Raw genomic sequence first — 19314 nt, 5'->3', positions numbered from 1 at the left:
TGTTTTATGTGTTTAACTTTGTTATGGTTTGCAAGGCCAGTCAAAAATATTAAATTTTAACTGTTTTAACTACACATATGCCGATGTTTACAAAATGTTTCTGAGGAAATGGGTTTGTTTATAATCTCAACATTCGATGAGATTGCTCTGACAGCGTTCAGGTCAGGAGAATTAAGATTTATCAACAAAGATGTGCTAATAATGTAGATTTTATTACTTCAAAAATGTGTAAGATATGTGACTGTATTTACGATAAGGTTATAGCTTATGAAGGTTGTATTAAATCTTCAAATTCTCTGCTGTATTTGGTTTTACTTTTTTTAACATAATTTACATAAGTATAAAATATTATTAATCCGTTAAAATCAATTTTTAGTTTATCATTGTTCATCATATCCAAAAATTTTCATCTTGATTTTAATTATTATAATTTTTATTATTATTATTTTTTTCAAATTTTATTTTTATTATTATTATTATTATTGAAAAACGAAAGGTCCACTGATTAATCTCAAATATGAAAGTATAATACATACTCCAAGTATTGAAATGCACGCCATCGTGTTGGGATTCAACACGATGGCGTGCATTTCGACACTTGGAGTATGTATTATACTTCATTATTATTATTATTATTATTAGTTATTAATAACAACTATTGTTTAATTATGTATTATTAATAATTATTTTTGTTATTATGATTATTATTATTGTTATTTTTATTATTGCTGTAGAAAATATTTGAGTCAGTTTTTTTGGTTTTATCATTTTGTTAATTATATATATGTATATATATACTGTATTATATTTTATATTATATATTCAAATGAATTAGTGTGAACGTTCAAAGACAAAGGATGGAGTCATAAATTACAGCGTCTATGATTTGTAGTGTGGTGTATCTATAACAGCTCTGTCCAGATTACCAAATTTTTTTGTTGTATGCCTATGTATGGTCATGATGTGATGTCATCATCATGTGACCATATTTAGGCATGTCAGGTTTTTGTCAAATAAAATTTGATAGTCTGGACAGGACTTAAAGCTCTGTTTAGACTATCAAATTTTATTTGACAAAACAAATGGGACATGCCTAAATATGGTCATGATGACATCACATCATGACCATATATAGGCACATCGCGACTATATAAGGCCATACAACTGTTTTTTTTGTCAAATAATATTTGATAGTCTGGACATTCATTGCATTTTCTTTATTAGTTTGACTGGTCCTAAAGCTTTATATGAAAACGTTCAATCTGTTTATTTTTGGATGGAACAGAAATTATTAAATCGTGAATGGAAGATATTGAACAATCTTTTATTTATATGTTTACTGTAAATATCTTAAACAACAGTAGAGAAAAGCATTGGCCGGGGTGATTATTTTTTTATATAAGTGAACAGCGCCCTCTGTTTAATGCTTGCTCAAGATGGGAAATTCCCAAAGCCTGTCATACATGCCAATGGCAGAATTCGAAACTTTGGAAATTACAAAGTAATACATTGTTTTAATTCAGCAGCGTCGAACCTGTTTAAAAGACGTAATTCTACTTACAACTGTAGCGGACGTAAATTAAGTGAGTTGTGGAGGGCAAAAACAGTTTGGAAACCGTTTGAACATGATAAAAAAACCTATGTTCCTCTTGTAGGCTTGTTTCCTCACATTTGACAAGCATTTGAAGTCGCACAACAGATTCTTGGGAAAAACAGCAAGTATCTAAAATCGAACGCTATTAATTTTATACTAGTCGTAGGCTATATTTATATATACACATAGTAGGCTAAAATGAGGGTAAAAAGAGACGAATGTTATTAAGAATGATTGTTTTATGGAAATCTAAATTTGAATCTGATGCAGTTTGGATACAATTTTTTTTGCGTGTATAATGTGGGGGTGGGGGAGGAGGTGTTTGGCCCACGCAAACCAAATTTTTTTTTTATACCACTTTAAGGCCGTAAAAAAACAGGGTTTTCTAGCCAAATACGGTTGGGTGGCCGCACACAGGGTTTTAAATTTATTTTTCGCTATCTGCAACAAAATCACTGTGGGGCCGCACTTTCCCCTCCTGTGCTATAGGCATATATGGTTTTTTTTTAAATCATTAAATTGGTGGATAAATCATCAACAACTAAACTGTTTCAATCTCTGTCCTGGGTCCATTTACGTAAGCCTCACCCAATAAAGCCACCCCCAAAAATTGATTTAATTATAGCACAGTATTATTATATTAAATAAAATAAACATACTCATCAATATACCATTGGTTTTGGCAGAGCAGTAATAGTATCTTTCCGTTTGACAGGGTGACTGGTGTAATTTTCCTGTTTTCCTGGTGTAAAGTTCAATTACTGTGTATGATGACATCCAAGGTTTTTTCATTGGACTTGGATGTGGGAAGTTTTAATGATCAGCAGATACCAGCTGCCAATGGAACATCGACTAATTTCACAAGGTTAATGTCTTCATTGTCTAAACTGCTGCATTATCTACTGGGAATGATTTTTGCATTATTTGGCAAAACAAATTATAATGATCCGCAGATATCAAGAACACCAAATGGGGTTCTGTCGTTCAGGAATCGTTCCATTCAGCAAATAGCTTGCGGCTTGAAGCAGACTGTTTTTGTTTTAAGTGATGGAAAAGTTTATGTTAATAATGGTGGTAATGGCAAACCAGGTATGTTTTTCAATCTACATGATTTTTTTTTTCAAATGAAGCTGTTCTAATTATAAATGTATTAGTAGGCCTATAATTTATTATATTATTGTTGTTATATTATTATTCATAAAATTGTTATATACAGTACGATATATTCTACAGAATTCTTTATAATTATAAATTTATTTTCTCCACACAGAGCGTATGTCTTCTTTGGATACATTCTTTATTGTGCAGGCTGCCTGTGGGGATGGACACAGTGTGGTCTTAAGTAATAAAGGTCATATAATTAGTTGGGGTCATGATTCAAAAGGTCAATGTGGTCATGGTTCAGCGAGCAACAACAGACCGAAGCCAAGGTAAACCTCCGCAAGACACCAAAAAAAAAGTTCTCTAAATTCACTATCCTACATTAAAATATTCATCTGTTTTTGCAATTATATTATGTTCAGATGTAGACATATTTTTAAAAATTCAGTGATTTTGCTAATTGAAAAATAATGTTTTCCCCTTTACATCAGGGGCAGACTTAGGTGGGTAGGGCTGGCCCTGGCTTCCCCACCCCCTGGAAAGCAAAAAGAAAAAATTATCTCCTAAAGTGCCTCAGAGGTTATTTTTGGGTGTCTAGAACACCAACATTTTTGCAGGGGGTATACTCCGGAATTCTAGGGTAGTGTTATCTCAATCGGCCCCACTTTCGGGCCCCTTCGGACATCTCTGGATCCGCCCCTGCACATCCATGAGAAAATGCACTTACTACAACATTGAATTATCATGCTTTATAAAATATTGTAAATGACTCCATACTTGCCTCTCGATTAAGAGCCAGATGTACCGTACCTTTATGTACGGTAACATCTTGCAAAAGACCAAGTCTGTCTCAACACATTATATAAGTGGTTTTCTCAAAAAGGCACCTCTCTTAAATAAGAATTGTACTGAAGCCTCCAAAAAACTGTATGAACACTGCAGTGTTGCTAGGGGTGGAGTTAATAGATAAACCTATAGCTCTACTCCCATACAAGTACTGTAACAAATTTACTTTTTTTCCAGTGTTATACATTCTCTATCTATGGAGTTCATCGTCCAAGTCTCCTGTGGATCAAAGCACACACTGGCTCTTGCAAAAAGTAATTAAAATTATATTCATTTGTTTTCTTAAAAAGCAGTTAAAATAGAGTTACGAAAATCTTAAAAATTTAACCGAATAATAATTGATATTCAAGAAAAACATGGCTTACATGATGTTTTGTATTAGAACCTAATTCAAATCATTATTTGGTATTAGATATTGATGCTTTACAATGCAGTAATACTAGTAATATATTAATAATAATAGTAATACTGTATCATACTTTAATCACTACAAATAATAATTTCTATGATTCAATATTGGGGATGGATTTGTTGTTAAATGTTTTACCACTTGTCATAGTGATAATGTATCCCTAAGTGTGAATTATGCTAATCAATGTGGTATCTACATGTATGTTCTGTAATGAAAGAATTTGCATACAGGTGGCAAGCTGTTTGCTTGGGGTGACAACAGCAGACTCCAGCTGGGATTCACCACTCATCTTTACAACACCTGTGCTGTGCCCACTGAAATTGCATGCTTGAGCGGTCTGCCAATCAAGCAAATATCTTGCGGAGGTGATCACTCCCTCGCTCTGACGTTTAGTGGCGCTGTGTTCTGCTGGGGAAGCAATGCATTCGGACAACTTGGAGTGCATATTGGAAGAGGTAATCTATTGCTTATCTAACTTATATATATTTGCCTGTATCTTGCTTCTCATTTCTGTTGGCATAATACACACCCACATATTTATATTCACAACACGTGTATGAACATCAGGAAAAACCAAGAGCTTTGTAAGGTCAGTTTTTATTGATTTTTCAAGTACTTTCAACACTATTGTTCCACACTTATTGTTAAAGACTGATTAAGCTTGATTTCTCCTAGAATTTTATGTGTTTTAAATTTTATGTTAGACAGACAGACCACATGATTTAAATGTAATAACGTAATGTCAATAGTTAGTAAGTATTGGTGTTCCGCAAGGCAGTGTTTTGTCTCCGTAACTGTTTTTTTAAATTTTTTATATTTTAGTAGTTTTAAGATCTTGGATCCTCACTGTAAAATGATAAAATACGCAAATGATACAGGAATTAGTATTTCCCAGCCATTTCTAGATGGCTGGGATGAGAAAACTACTAGGCCTTTGCCTTTTTTTTTTTTGGTCCGACTGCCCGACGAGCTTTGGCCGATGGGGGGCGCTTGACCAAACCCATGGGGAGCTTAAGCCCCCTGCCCCCGCTGGCGCCGCCACTGTACCGAGTGGGGAGGAAGGGCAGTTCCCCCCTCCTTCAGAGAGGTCAATCCCCTCTCCATCGGCCAGAGCTCGCCAAGCAGTCTTACCAAAAAAATAAAATAGGCCACGTCAAGCCAACACATGTCTTACATTTCCGGCCATGCAGAGGTTTTTAAACAAAAATTTCATTTGGGAGGGGACACTCCCTTCCTAACCCTCCCCTTTCTCAGGCATACATGCTCAAGCTCAAGAATATATCCTACAGCTGCCACTACCTCCCACCCCCACCTCAGCCCCCCCCCCCCCAATCACCTAGATATGCCAATGTATAAGATGTGGAATTATGTAATTGAAAAATTTGAATTTTATGTAACACTGATTTATATTTCTGTTTTAGGCTGTAAATTTCCACATGAATTAGATTTTCTGCAAGGGCAGGAAATTTCCGACATTGCCTGTGGACAGAATCATTCAGAGTTTCGCTCATTGGTAAGTGATGTAAAAATATCACATTTTCTATTCCATTTTAGAACTACCTGTACATTGGATCTTCACTGGATTGGATGTTGATACAGATGGATGTTATGTACAGACGGCCTTCCGTCTGAAGTAAAGTTATGGCAGACGAGTGTCCACATGAAGCTTACCCAGGACATAATATTCTAATTGTTTCAAAGCTAGTTCAAAGCTTAGAAGTAACTATGCAATTTTTCTTGAAGTAAAAATTGCCACTTTCGTGTGTCTCAACAGATATTTTGCACACAAGTTCTTGGGATTGTAAACAGTTGTAAAAACGTGGTGTCTCCAAAGGTTTTGCAAATTACAGGAAATGTTATTTTTGGCCCTCTTTTTTAACAATTTTCTTTTGAAACAAAATTGAGGTCATAATAAAGGTTGTATTTACTTCTGAGCTCTGTAGTAAGTGAGTCTACGTGGCGTTACCCTGAGTGCATATTTTTTGCATTCCATGTGAACTCTTAATCCTGAGACTGCTCAGGATGCTATCGTCTGTACGAATGTTGAAGTAACTTAATACAAGGAACATCTCCACAGGCACTACACAGGGTGTACGACAAGTAAACTACTACTTCAAAGCTTACTTCTCGCTCATTTGAACATTCCTACTTGTAGTACTATGACACCTTGTTGGATTTACAAATGTCAGTGTCACCTGTTATATAAAAAATGTATTACATACCTGGTCTATTAAATGATAATCTACACCTGGTAGATACTAATAAAATACATATCCCAAATATAAGTTTCCTGTAATTGATCAAAGATACTGTACTGTACCATCGATAAATGTTTTACATTTTTCTGAATTTTTAGAATGGTGAGGTCACGATCTTTTCGATGAATATGATAGACACTCTTGAAAGCTGGTCAGAATTGCATCCAGAACTTAAACAAAAAGACAAAAAGATAGTATGTGGAAGGTAAGTTGATTCCACTGTTTTCATTCATCTTTATAATTACTGGACTAAGCAAATAAAGCTGTGTATATGTGCGCTCTTTGCTAAACAGAGGTTTAACTGGGATAAAGAAATAAATAAAAGTCAAAGTAAAATTAAAGATAGGCCACCTGTTAGGTGCAAAATGACAGTCAAAAGTTGTTGTGCAGAGGCAAATTTGTTGTGTCTTGTTTTTTATTTCAGATGGTACACCTTCGCCTTTATACCTTCCAGCAGTAATCTTTATATATTTGGTTCATACGAATTCATCTTAACATTGGTGGAGATCAAGTCATTGTCGGACTATTTCTCTGGTGATACTTTGGATGCTAAAGGCCGATCCCTAATCACCAACATATACTCTGGTGGACCTACCTGTTATTTTATCACCTCTGAGGTATGGTTTATGGCCAATAAAACACAAAAAAGTTATATTTTATTATTTTATTTAACAAATTTGAAAAGTATATTAGCCAATGCAGTGAATGAATACACTAACTTACACTTGTATTACCCTTTTTCAATTGTTATACTCATACTCACCTTTAGGCATTTATTTTAAATTAATACTCATTTTTCAGTTATACTTATTTTATGCACATTCACTCATTTTACACTTATATTCACTTATTTATTCTTATATGTTTTTTTTTGTTAAATTTCCATCTGGGTATTTTTTGTATTCATGGATCTATCAGGCCTTGTGTGTTAAATTTTAATATTGTAAATTTCTCCTCTGTTTTAAATTCTGCCATAATAAACAGAATTGTCTTGAATCACACTTCAATTTATACTGTACCCTCTCATGTTACACTCTGACTTGCATGAGAAGTCAACCTCTTTGGGTTTTATTTTTAATTTTTTCTCTATTTTCCTTTGTTTCCCCTTTGTCAGAGCTTACAGTATATATCTGTTCTGTATTTGTTGCGCTATATTAGGACCTAGTAACATACACTACACTAATGACTTCTGAACATTACAAAATTCATCAGGCAGCTACTTGAGCATGATTTTTTTGCTTCAGACATTTTCAATTGGGGACTCTGGGAAGCACAAGCTATTTTTGGTGGTTTGTCCACACCTGCTAGATACGCCACTGCAATTGGCTGAACTCATACAGGTAACTTGATAAATATTAATCTGATTTTTTTTGTCTCAAAGGCTAACCAGAGGAGCAATAAAAATGTTAAACAGGATGAAAAATGTTCAGATCAAATGATTTATCAACTAAATTCAAAATCAATATCGGAAATTGCAGAGATATCACACTCTTCAGTTGTTCCAGACAATGTTAAAAAAGCCATCCAGAGTTTGTTTTCATCATCGGCTTGTTTGAATGCATCATTCCTTAGAAGGTATTTGCTGTATTTAAGCCCCACCCCTTGGATATTGTTGCTAAGGTCCTTAAAGGACAGTGTTATTTGTGGGACAACACGTGTTTGTAGGATACGCCCATAATTCCTGGCCCTGTTCTGAAAGGTCCATTGAAATCATGTGATTATGCTCGATGATGTCACATGAATGGCGAAAGTGATTAGCCCCTATATCTGATGATCGTCAGAAACATTAATAGTGAGCTTTCGCATCAATGACGGACGGCCAATCAAGTAGCCAATCAGCAGACTTTAGGGATACATAAAAAGGAGGGCATGTGTGAGCTTAACCGACATCACGCACTACCGTTCGTTCTTCAGTTGCGAAACTTCTAAGGATCAAACCGCAGATGAGTGTCAATGACAGTTACAGTTCATTGCTTTTAGTTCTAGAGTACGTCCGTGCTGCATTTGCGAAAACTCACTATTAAACGTTGTGGCAGACTGAGAATACTGGTTGCTAACACAACCGTCATCCAAAATCCTTCATTCCCAGAGAAAATTGATTATTAATTGGAACATTTTGGAGGAGACGTATTTTATCATAATTTTTAATCACTATTATTTATAGTTTTGAGATTCAAGAATTAAATTTGGAATGACAATGATAAACTGGTTACAAGCATTGATTTGTTACAGAGATCATTATTGCAGTGAAGAGGACTCAGGACTTAATCTTGTTCGAGCAAGAAAAGTCTTCAACAGAATTTCCCAAAAACATAACATCTTATCAGAGGTGAGACGCACAATAGAAACATATTCAGTAGTGATATTAAATTTCATTCTTATCTCCAACAGCGAATATCCCATCACTTTTAATTACCGTATAATGCACCTTATAATTCAAAAGTTTGGATTGGATTGGATAGGAGTTAATTTTTTTTTCCTCTTAGGCCATCTTACATTAAATGTATGAATATGATATGACAGGACATGGCCCGATTTTGGGCCACAAAACTTTTTTGAAGCTTTGTTTTTGTAAAACAGTTGAATTGCTATTGTGAATGCGCAGTTTATACAAATTGTCTTCAATAGTGTAAAATCATTGTAGTGTATATCATAATGGTCAAAGGGCGTATCTAGAAGTCTTGAAACGGGGCTGCTGATTGGGTGGGGGTGCAAAGGTGAAGTGGGAAGGCTCGGTGATCAGTTAAGGGGTGCTAACTTGCAAAATAAGTTGATTTTAGGTGATTTTTAACTACTTGCAATGATTTTTGGGGGGAAACTGGGGGTGGGGGTGCAAGTAATTCTTGCAAGTCTATATTTTTGGTATACAAAGCTTTATTCCATTTTTTTTCATAGGAGGAGTGTATCAAAACTCTCTTCCCATCAATTTCTTTGTTTAAAGTATACTATATGTTGTATTTGGAAAAAAGTAATGATATTATATACCATTATTTTCAGATTTCTGAGGTATTACATAAGCAACTGAGTCCAACACTATTGATGTCGCCTCCTGGTGTAGAAGCACTTCGCCTTTACTTGTTACTACTGGAATTTCCCACAATGCAATTCCCTGAATCGTACCTTCAATCTATCATTAGCATCACTAAAGCATTGTGTAATCTTTCACCTAAATTGTCAAAAGTCATTGGTAGGTAGTTTTTCTTATCACAAAATTATGATTATTTTCTAGTAATATACATACTTCAGATTTGTTTAGTCCATTGAGACATTTCTAGTATATCAGGCCTACTAGTGTCACTTGTTGCCTAATGAATTAAATTCCTGTCCACACACTAGTGTTTTATACTAACCTAATGAGGGCAGTATCCACAAAATTTAAGCCCTGTCCAAACTGTCAAATTTTATTGGACAAAAAACTGTTGTATACCCATATATAGTCATGATGTGCCTATATATGTATATGTGCATATATATTGTGCATGCGCCACAAACCGTATACATAAAAATTGCAAAGGCTAGAGGCAACGGAAAAGTAGTCTCCAACAATGAAGTTTGCTCCTAGCTAAATGGAAGAAGAAGAAACAAATACTGACCTTGATAGGACCACCATCATCTATTCCTGGTTCATCTTTAAAGTTTACCCGCAATTTCTTTTTGAGGTCTCTTTGCAATTTCCCGTTTAGCTGCCTCATAGTACTTGCTACAATGTTTAGTCTATCAATGGTCAATACTAACAACGTTGGACAACTACAACAAAAACATTGCAATCCAGATGTGATGTCATCATGACCATATTTAGGCATGTCACATGTTTTTGATAAATAAAATGTGATAGCCTGGACAGGGCTTTAGTTATGTATCCTACATTTTGTATCAGCTAACATTCATATTTTTATTCCGCAAGGCATGATGTAAACTAGAGATTTTACATAAATTGTTGTCAATGTTTGTCTTTATGGTAGATACCTGGATTGGAAATCTCCCGCCTGGTCGTTTCATACATCTTATAACTATTTTCAAAAATGTGATGGTACATTTGTTGTCCGAGCAACGAGATGGACCAAAGCTCACACCTGAAGGGAACATAACAATTGCCCTGGACATGCTCACGAAACTCTACAAGGTAAACAGGCTTTAACAACAGAAAGTGAATTTTGATTCAAACAAATAGGGGGTCTACATACTACAGATACACACTTTCTTAAGCCCTGTCCAAACTATGAAAATTTATTTGACAAAAACATGTGACATGCCTTAATATGGTCATGATGACATCACATGACCATATATGCATATCATGACTATATTTGGGCATACAACACTTTTTTGCCAAATAACTTTTGAGGATCTGGACAGGGTTTTAGATATCGTGATCCCAGTCAAAATATGTGGATATGCTGAATTTACTTTGTTGTTATATAATATTGTAATGCAAAATGTCATTCAACAAGGAAATGTTTTTGTACAAATTGCCATTCTGTTTTTTTTTTTTTTTTTCATTGGTGCTATGTCACAGGTAAGGTAAAAAATAATACATATGCTCTGTTATCAGACCTGATGTATTATTTTGGAGTGAGCTTTATTCTATTTGTACTTCAGTGCATGATGGTTAACATCTTGTATTTTATCTTGCAAAAGGTCTTTGAAAAGAAAGAAGAGAGTATCGAACATGTTTCATACACATCGTTTTACATTCCTGAGATCAATTTACTCTGGGAAGGGTCAACACTTACACCTAGATCAGTTGAAGTAGGTAGTTACTGAAATTTATTATTTATTTATTTATTCTAAAATGTTTGCAGCATCATCAATTTTATTTATAAAATTTGGTGTATTGCAAAGTTATTAATGATTTATACAGATACATTGTTTTACCCCAGAAATATTGAGAGCTGCTGTATTTTCACATGTGAATCATAATGAATTTTAGAATTTATCAATTCAGGGGCAATCATTTGCATTATCTTTGACCATATGTTGTTGTTAAGATTGTTGATATGTATAACACCATCTACTCGAAATAATTTTTTAATACCATTCCAAGGCGAAAACAATGTTTCTTCAATCACTAATTCCTCCATGCTTCATTGAAGGTTACACATTATAAGCAAGAGATATCCTTTAAATGTAACACTCAAGTTTGTATATCATACCTTTGTGTACATGTTTAGAACTTGGTTCTGTATTTTATCTACAGCTGCTAAAAGAGTTCCTGGAGAAGTATCCATTTATTCTGGAGAATACTTTAAAGATGCACCTTATCCTAATTGAAAGCCAAGAACAGAAACAGGTAAGGGAAGGAAAACATAGTTATAAGAACTGAACAAGAATATGACAAACTTGCTTTATAATCTTAAGGCCCTAGGAACCAATCATATAGGATAGTGATTAAAATTTTCTGGAATTCAAACCATCAATCTCATTATTCAATGCCTTGATGACAACTGCTTTGCCAATGGTTTTTTTCCCTAACAATGATATTGGACAGTGGCAGATTCAAGGAGGGTTGTGGGGTGGGATGCAGCCGGCCCAGTTTCCCCCCATATTTTTTTCAAAATTATTTTTTAAAAATGCAGCAAAAGAAAACTATATTCAAATAAGTCTGAGAGTGTCATTTTCAGCCATCTAGAGGTGCTATTATCACTCTCTTGGTGGGGCTGAGGTGGTCTAGATCCTCCATCTGTGAAAGTCCCTCCCAGGCCCCCCTCTATTTCAAATTCCTGGATCCACCACTGTGAGATATAAGTGTCCTAAAGTTTTGTCCCTTGTGTTGCAGATTGCAGTGGCTGAAGAAATGTTTTATCAGAGGATGTTGCTAGGAATCCGGTGCAACATGTTCATAAACCCTGGATTGCAATGTTTTTGTTGTAGTTGTCCAACGTTGTTAGTATTGACCATTGATAGACTAGACATTGTAGCAAGTACTATGAGGCAGCTAAACGGGAAATTGCAAAGAGACCTCAAAAAGAAATTGCGGGTAAACTTTAAAGATGAACCTGGAATAGATGATGGTGGTCCTATCAAGGTCAGTATTTGTTTCTTCTTCTTCCATTTAGCTAGGAGCAAACTTTATTGTTGGAGACTACTTTTCCGTTGCCTCTAGCTTTTGCAATTTTTTGTATACGGTTTGTGGCGCATGCACAATTAAACAGTTTTATTTTATTTTTACAAAAAATCAAATCATTAATGTCATAATTGAAAACATAGATGACAACTTGTCTGAATTACATTGTATTTGAGACATATAGGGACATGTGAAAAGAATTTTACTTATTTATTTATTTAATCAACTTTCTTCTGGATGGCACGCTCAATACAGAGGAACTGGTTTTTGTTGAAGTGCAGATAAATAATAATAATAATAAATAATGATAATAATAATAATTTAAATAATAATAACAAATTTTAGCAAAATTAATAATAATAATAATAATAAATAATGATAATAATAATAATTTAAATAATAATAACAAATTTTAGCAAAATTAATAATAATAATAATAATAAATAATGATAATAATAATAATAATAATAATAATAATAATAATAATAATAATAATAATAATAATAATATTAATATTATTAATATTGAAAATTTATAAAGTGCCATTATCCGTATTAAAACAAACTGCTCATGGTGCACCTCCACAAAAAGTTCAATATTCCATATGTTTTGTTATATGATAGGAGTTCTTTCTGCTGGTATTCAAAACATTTTTTAATCCAGAATTTGGGATGTTCAAGGAATTTAGCAAAAGTACAGGAACAGTTTGGTTCAACCCTCAGGTATGCTTATTACTGTTTATATTTTGTTTTGCACTAAATAATTTTCAAATAAGAAATTTGTTTGAAATATCAATCCTTTAACCAAAAAAATGTTTAAACTTAAATAAGACCTATAACTTAATAATCCAATTGGCTTAAGTTAGGATCTGTAGGAAATCTTTTTATTGATACTGTCTGTTGTACAACTGATTTTTTTCTAAGACACAAAAAATGGTTAGACGAAAAACAGTAAGATACAGGTTTTTGAATATTTAAAAACTGGGGGAAAAAGGTGGACATTGTTTTTTCCTTCGGAGCATATATGGTTTTCACAAACCTGTCACACTGCACCAGTACTTGCAGTGCCACAACAATATATTGCAGTAAAATTGACTGTTTCACAATAGTGTGTCACAGTAAACTTATTCTACCACTTGTGCTTCAAATACTTGTCATGAAATATCTTATCACAACCATTATCTAATATTCATAGACTGCTTGTAGATCAGTTAAATCTTAAATAACTATATTTCTTGTAGTCTCATAAGGATAGGTCAATGTTTCGAATGGTTGGTGTACTCTGTGGTTTAGCGATCTATAATCAAGTTATTGTGGACCTCCCCTTCCCCCTAGTACTCTACAAAAAGCTTCTCAACAGGTAAGGAATACCAGTTAAATACCCTTGTGCTATATTTAGTGAACTACTTTATGAGCTTTCTCTCAATTATATGTGGCAAAGGAAAACCAAACCAATCACTGGTCGCAAACATTGATTTGTAGTTATTAATACAGGGTTAAAACAATAAAATGAGAGCTCTAAAATGGTAAAAAACCAATTAAATCCGACATTTCCTTATGAAGTTACAAGCATTTAAACATAGACCTGTTTAAAGAACAATATTTAAAAATTAGCCTTCAAAGTTTATGATTTTGAGCACTTCTCAGGCAGAGACCATCACCAAATCGTTAAAAATTGTTGTTTTAACATTGAAAAGGGGGAAAATAACAGCATAACATGATGTATGTTTTATATCCCATTTGAGTGATAGTATCAAAGTGCTTAAGCTTTGTCAAGATTATAAAATTTTCTTGGACAAAATAGCCACTTTAGTATAGTCACGAAAACTTATTCAATAATGAAATACTGTTCTCCATAAGAGTAAATATAAAAAGATCAAATATGAAAACTGTTGTATTCCATGATATGGTCATGATGTGCATATGTATGGTCATGATGTGATGTCATCATTACCATATTTAGGCATGTCACATGTCTTTGTCAAAGATAGTCTGAATTGAACTTTAAACTATTCTATAAAACAACTAGAACATATGATTATGTAAGTTTATATCCTGTCAAAAGTTCATATTTTCTTTAGGCCTGTGTACCTGACAGACTTCAAGGAATTGGATGAGGGAATGGCAAAGTGCTTAAAAGCTATCTTAGATTATGATGACTACGATCTACAGGATGTATTCAACATGTACTTCCAAATATCTACAGAATTCCATGAAGATGTACAAACTTTTGACCTCAAGAAAGGGGGAAAATACATTCCTGTAACCTATGACAACAAGTAAGTTTATGTCTATATCGATGGACCTAATGGTGACGTGACAGGGGCCGATCCCAAAAATGTCTGACGGGTGGGTTGGGACGATTGAGAGACAACACTACCTTAGCGGGCCTGGCAACTTTGTATTTCCTAGATGCCAAGAAATTACCTCTGAGACGTCTTAGGTTATCAATAATTTCTTTTTCTTTCTTTTTTTTCTTGTGTTTAATTTCCAAAAGGGAGGCTTCCCCCTCCTCCCAAATCTAATGGGTTTTGATTATCATTATTATTTAATCCTTTTTCATGGGCTTTTGATATTCTGTTTTGATTCATTATTATAAATTGTTACTTATTTGTTCATTCCAATTTGAAGGTACAGATCAAATTGACTACATTGAACAACTGATTTTATGTATTTACATTAAAGGCCTGTTTAAAGGCTTATTTACACTATGACGATAGCGATCAACGATAAAAAGCTAAAAAGCAACTGTTCATATAGAAATTAAAAGACCAGATCTCCAGATTTATGGTGTACTGTATACAATAAAAAAATAATTTCACAAATCAAATCAAATGACGTCATAAATTTTGGGAAAACGATAACATTTTTTCATGATGATTATGAAGTCATTTGATTTGATTTGTGAAATTATTTTTATATCGTATACACAATAAATCATTAAAAAATCGTGCTAGTGTGAAAACTTGTCTTACCGTATTTCTTTTATTTTCTATATGAACAATTGCTTTTTATGATATTATCGTCGATTGTTATTGTCATACTGTAAACAAGCCTTTATTGAATCCAATATTTATCCTCTTTTCTTTAGACAAGAGTATGTGGCTCTGTATGTTGACCACATCTTCAATAAATCGGTGAGGGCTCAATATAGTGCTTTTGAAGAGGGGTTCTTACAGGTCTGTGGTGGACCAGTTCTACAGAAATTTCATCCTCAGGAACTGAAGACTATGGTTGTTGGCAGTGACAGTTATGATTGGAAAGAATTTGAAAGTGTAAGTCAATTGTCAAATAATTTCATAAATTAAAAATGAATAAATGGATGTATTGATGGATAGATGGACAGATGGAAATAGAAATATTTTTAAATAGATTAATAAATATATAAATAACTGAACATATAAAATACAATTCTTTTCTTATAACCACAGTCATCACTCACTAACTTATTTTATTTATTCAGTCACTCGTATATACTACCATTAAATCATCTTTCCTTTAATTCATAATTTTATATACAATAACAATTTCAGTTTATTCAACTGGAAAAAAAATATTTAAAAAAATTATAATAAATAAATGAAATGTTAAAAAATAAATAAAAAAAATTTAAAATATTAAAATTAAAAATAAATTGTGATTCTTAAGCTCAATCGACACTATCTAAGTTTATGTAACAAACTTGTGTGATGTGCCTGTTACATGGGAATGAAACTAGAGCAGTTTAGTTATCTTTATCGAGAACCAATTCACTGAGAAAATGTCCCATTCTTGTTACCATTCTCGTTACAATTCTCGTTAAAGAAATACTGAGCTTTCGCTATGCCTTTTCATGTTCCCCTGAGAACCAAACCCTTGGTAGCAGCACAGCCTGTTGCTACAGCCATGGCATGCGCTTGGGCCGTGGTGGCATGATGGCTAATCGAATGGTATGGAATGACTAGGTCAAGTCTAGTACGAAATACAATGATTATGTTAACATCTGTGAAAAATTTAAGTGAATTTGCAATCAGTATTAACTATGACGATTTTCTCAATGTAGTATTGTAATCATTTAGTATAGAATATAATCAAATTTCATTGAAATGTTGCAGTTCATGGTTCTTGATTCATCACCCCGGATCCAGCGGCTGAATCTCGGGTTGCGAGTACGAGGAAACTAAAACTAGGCCTAAATTAGTGACGTCATACACAAAAATATGCACTTTTCTTGGTAAATTTGTTTTTTGAACAAGATAACAAAAGCTCTCTAATGCCTTTTGTTTGTTTTTTCGGCATGATTCGTGGTTTGAATACTGTCAGTGCCTTGAGATGATTTTATTGTTGAAGGCACTCTACAAATTTACTACCATTGCCATATTACACCCAAATATGGGCATGATGATGTCATATTACACCCAAATATGAGCATATCACATTTATTTGTCACATAAAATTTGATAGCATGGACAGATTCTTAATCTGTTATGTGTTATGAAATAATATTTCATGATTGTTCACATTTTATTTTTAGTTGGTTGAATACAGATACATCAGCAAGACACATGAAACTATCCAGTTTTTCTGGCAAGTTTTCCATGATTTCACATTGCAAGAAAAGAAGAAATTTTTAGGTAACTCTAAGAAAACCATTATAAATAAATTTGTCCCTGATATTTGTGGTGGTTTGATTCTTGAACAACCTGTAACTTGCAGCGTCATTGTGCTGAATTGTGTATGTGTGTGATTAATGATTATTTAGTGCTGACTCTTATAGTAGCTAATAATCATATTACACATGACAGGAGCTGAAATCATGCTTAAATGAAGCATACCATCAGTGTAATCTCTACTCTGAAAGAGCATTATGCGTACACAAGAACTCCTTATGTGTGAAGACTTGGTTCTGCATCTTGAACCAGTGCCAATGTTAAGGCTGTAGGTAACTGCTCCCCTGCCTTACTGCTCAACCGCTCGACTTGTCTAAATAATGGGGTTTAAATCCTATGATGTCCATTTCACTTGTGGTCTTGGACAAAGCACTTACAGTATATCTACATTTTGTCTTTGGCTGGCCACTCTTGAGAATAAATGGGTGGTAGTGGAATAAAATAATCCCTGACAGGTATTTTACCCCTTTAACACAGGCTTATTATTGGTAGGATGTCCCATTATCATTATTAATATTAATATAATTATTGTCATTGTCATATTTATTGTCACTAATATTATCATCATGTTATTAATATATTATTTTATTAATTGATTTTGATGGTTTGGTTTGTACTAGAATTTTTAACAGGCAGTGATCGGATCCCAGTGCAGGGCATGTCTCAGCTAAAAATGATAATCCAGCCAGCTCTTGGAAGCTCTGACTGTCTACCATCTGCTCACACCTGCTACAACATATTTGAATTACCTTTGTACAAAAGCAAAGAAATAATGAGGGACAAGCTGTCAAAGATGCTAGAGCACAGCAAAGGATTTGGGCTTCAGGAAGTTGTGGTAATACTATGATTATGTATTTTGAACATTAAAGGAGAGGAATCTGTGAATGTCCATGGAAAAAAAAAATCCCTATCTGGGATTTGAACCTGGGATCTTTTGTTGTCTCTGCAGATGACTTAACCAACTGTGTCACTGGGACTCTAATCCAATCTGACATTTCACACTCTTCCTCATGTGTGGTATAACTCCATTTATTGATACATTCCAAATAACGGTGAGCAGTATGATACAACCTCAATTTAAGCATTTATCCATCTACTTCCCACTTCCCTTAGCTTTAAGTCATCAACTAGCTGGCTATCTTTAACAATTTTCCTCTTATGTGCCTTCTTAACTTGGTTTAAAATGGAACTGTTAATTCAAATATTTTGATTTCAATTTCCTTCAGAATAATTATATTGGGCTTTAAATTTGTAATAATATTGAGTGTTATAGTCCCTCTGCCATTAGAGAACCCTAAAGGTCTGCGAATACCATACCATACCATACCATACCATACCATACCATATTATTATTTGATTCATTGGAGATGGCAGCATATACTATTATGTCTCCATTGCTCAAGAGAAATTTTACAGGATTTACATGGATAAAGGTCTCCACATTTCCACACATTTTGTACAACACATGTTGTATCACATAATTCTAGATGTAGTAATTTTAGGAGGTTACCTTGTTGAAGAAGTGACTTGATATAGTCATTCTAAAATTGTATTTAATCTTCATATATAATTTTTTTAACAGATTTAATTTGGAACCAGTTTTTGTTTTGTACATTTAAACTATTTATTTATTAAAAGCATACTAGCTGAAGTGTATTATTTAAATGCCACTTCCTTGATCCGCTTCATGCCATATTTCTAGAAATTTGAGATTCACGATTCAGTTTACATTTAAGAAATGAGACTCGCCCGATATACATCAGATAGCCAAGGCATTGAAAAAACTTGGGACTGAATCAATCAATCAATCAATCCATTTATGGAAAGTCCTAAGCATTTCTTAATTGCATTTGTATGAACGAGATCTAGGTCACTTAATTGTGTATCTGTAATTTCATGTACAGTTAGATGATACTTAACTGATGGGACTGCAAACTGATTATATACTCTAAGTTTAAACTCATTACGTATTAGACTTCCATCAATATTGCTAATAATTCCTTGAATATTTTGTTAAGCATTTCATGTTTCCCTAGTCTTCCCACTATAAAATATTGTAATACCCAGAAAAATTTGTCTGGTACGACAAAAGTGGATTTAAACCTGGTCTAATGGACATTTTTTTACATTTTTTAGGTTTCATACCCAGTCCCATTGTTTCCGTTGTTCTAAGGAGGATTTCTGTCATCAGCTTCTGGTGCTGGCGTTTGTCTTTGGTGATGAGGCAAAAATCATCGGGGAATAGTAGTGTAATAAATTTTTCTCCTTGAAAGTGATATCCCTACACATCCTCTTTGGATTTTAGCTGTTCGATGATGGGGTTAAATAAGAATAGTGATACAATATAGAGATACCTGTAAACTCTAAACCATGCGATAATGTAATATATGT

General features: G+C 33.7%; 1 protein-coding gene across 1 annotated transcript; it reads left to right on the top strand.

Moving 5' to 3' along the window:
- The first annotated feature begins 2315 nt into the window (after positions 1 to 2315).
- LOC117109974 (probable E3 ubiquitin-protein ligase HERC3) lies at positions 2316 to 19308 on the top strand. Its single transcript, XM_033252490.1, has 21 exons — positions 2316 to 2683; positions 2865 to 3024; positions 3719 to 3795; positions 4184 to 4408; positions 5375 to 5466; positions 6310 to 6416; positions 6636 to 6828; positions 7593 to 7786; positions 8444 to 8540; positions 9209 to 9398; positions 10174 to 10334; positions 10850 to 10960; positions 11409 to 11501; positions 11988 to 12236; positions 12899 to 12997; positions 13516 to 13634; positions 14356 to 14553; positions 15366 to 15549; positions 16788 to 16887; positions 17544 to 17758; positions 19060 to 19308. The coding sequence occupies exons 1-21, from the start codon at positions 2362 to 2364 to the stop codon at positions 19093 to 19095; spliced, it is 3222 nt and encodes a 1073-aa protein (XP_033108381.1). The 5' UTR covers positions 2316 to 2361; the 3' UTR covers positions 19096 to 19308.
- Positions 19309 to 19314: the final 6 nt, after the last annotated feature.

The sequence above is a fragment of the Anneissia japonica genome, unplaced genomic scaffold, assembly GCF_011630105.1.
Source record: "Anneissia japonica isolate Jap-2015-1 unplaced genomic scaffold, ASM1163010v1 scaffold585_len4108843_cov191, whole genome shotgun sequence".
NCBI classification, from domain to species: Eukaryota; Metazoa; Echinodermata; class Crinoidea; order Comatulida; family Comatulidae; genus Anneissia; species Anneissia japonica.
The sequence above is the reverse complement of the archived record's forward strand: the minus strand, read 5'-3'. Positions and strand labels throughout refer to the sequence as shown.

Excerpts from the sequence above, each read along its gene's own strand:
- LOC117109974 (XM_033252490.1), top strand. The coding sequence starts at position 2,362 with ATGATGACATCCAAGGTTTTTTCATTGGACTTGGATGTGGGAAGTTTT. Across the intron at positions 11,502-11,987 it reads AAAGCCAAGAACAGAAACAG|ATTGCAGTGGCTGAAGAAAT; the intron begins GTAAGGGAAGGA and ends CTTGTGTTGCAG. Across the intron at positions 12,998-13,515 it reads CAGTTTGGTTCAACCCTCAG|TCTCATAAGGATAGGTCAAT; the intron begins GTATGCTTATTA and ends TATTTCTTGTAG.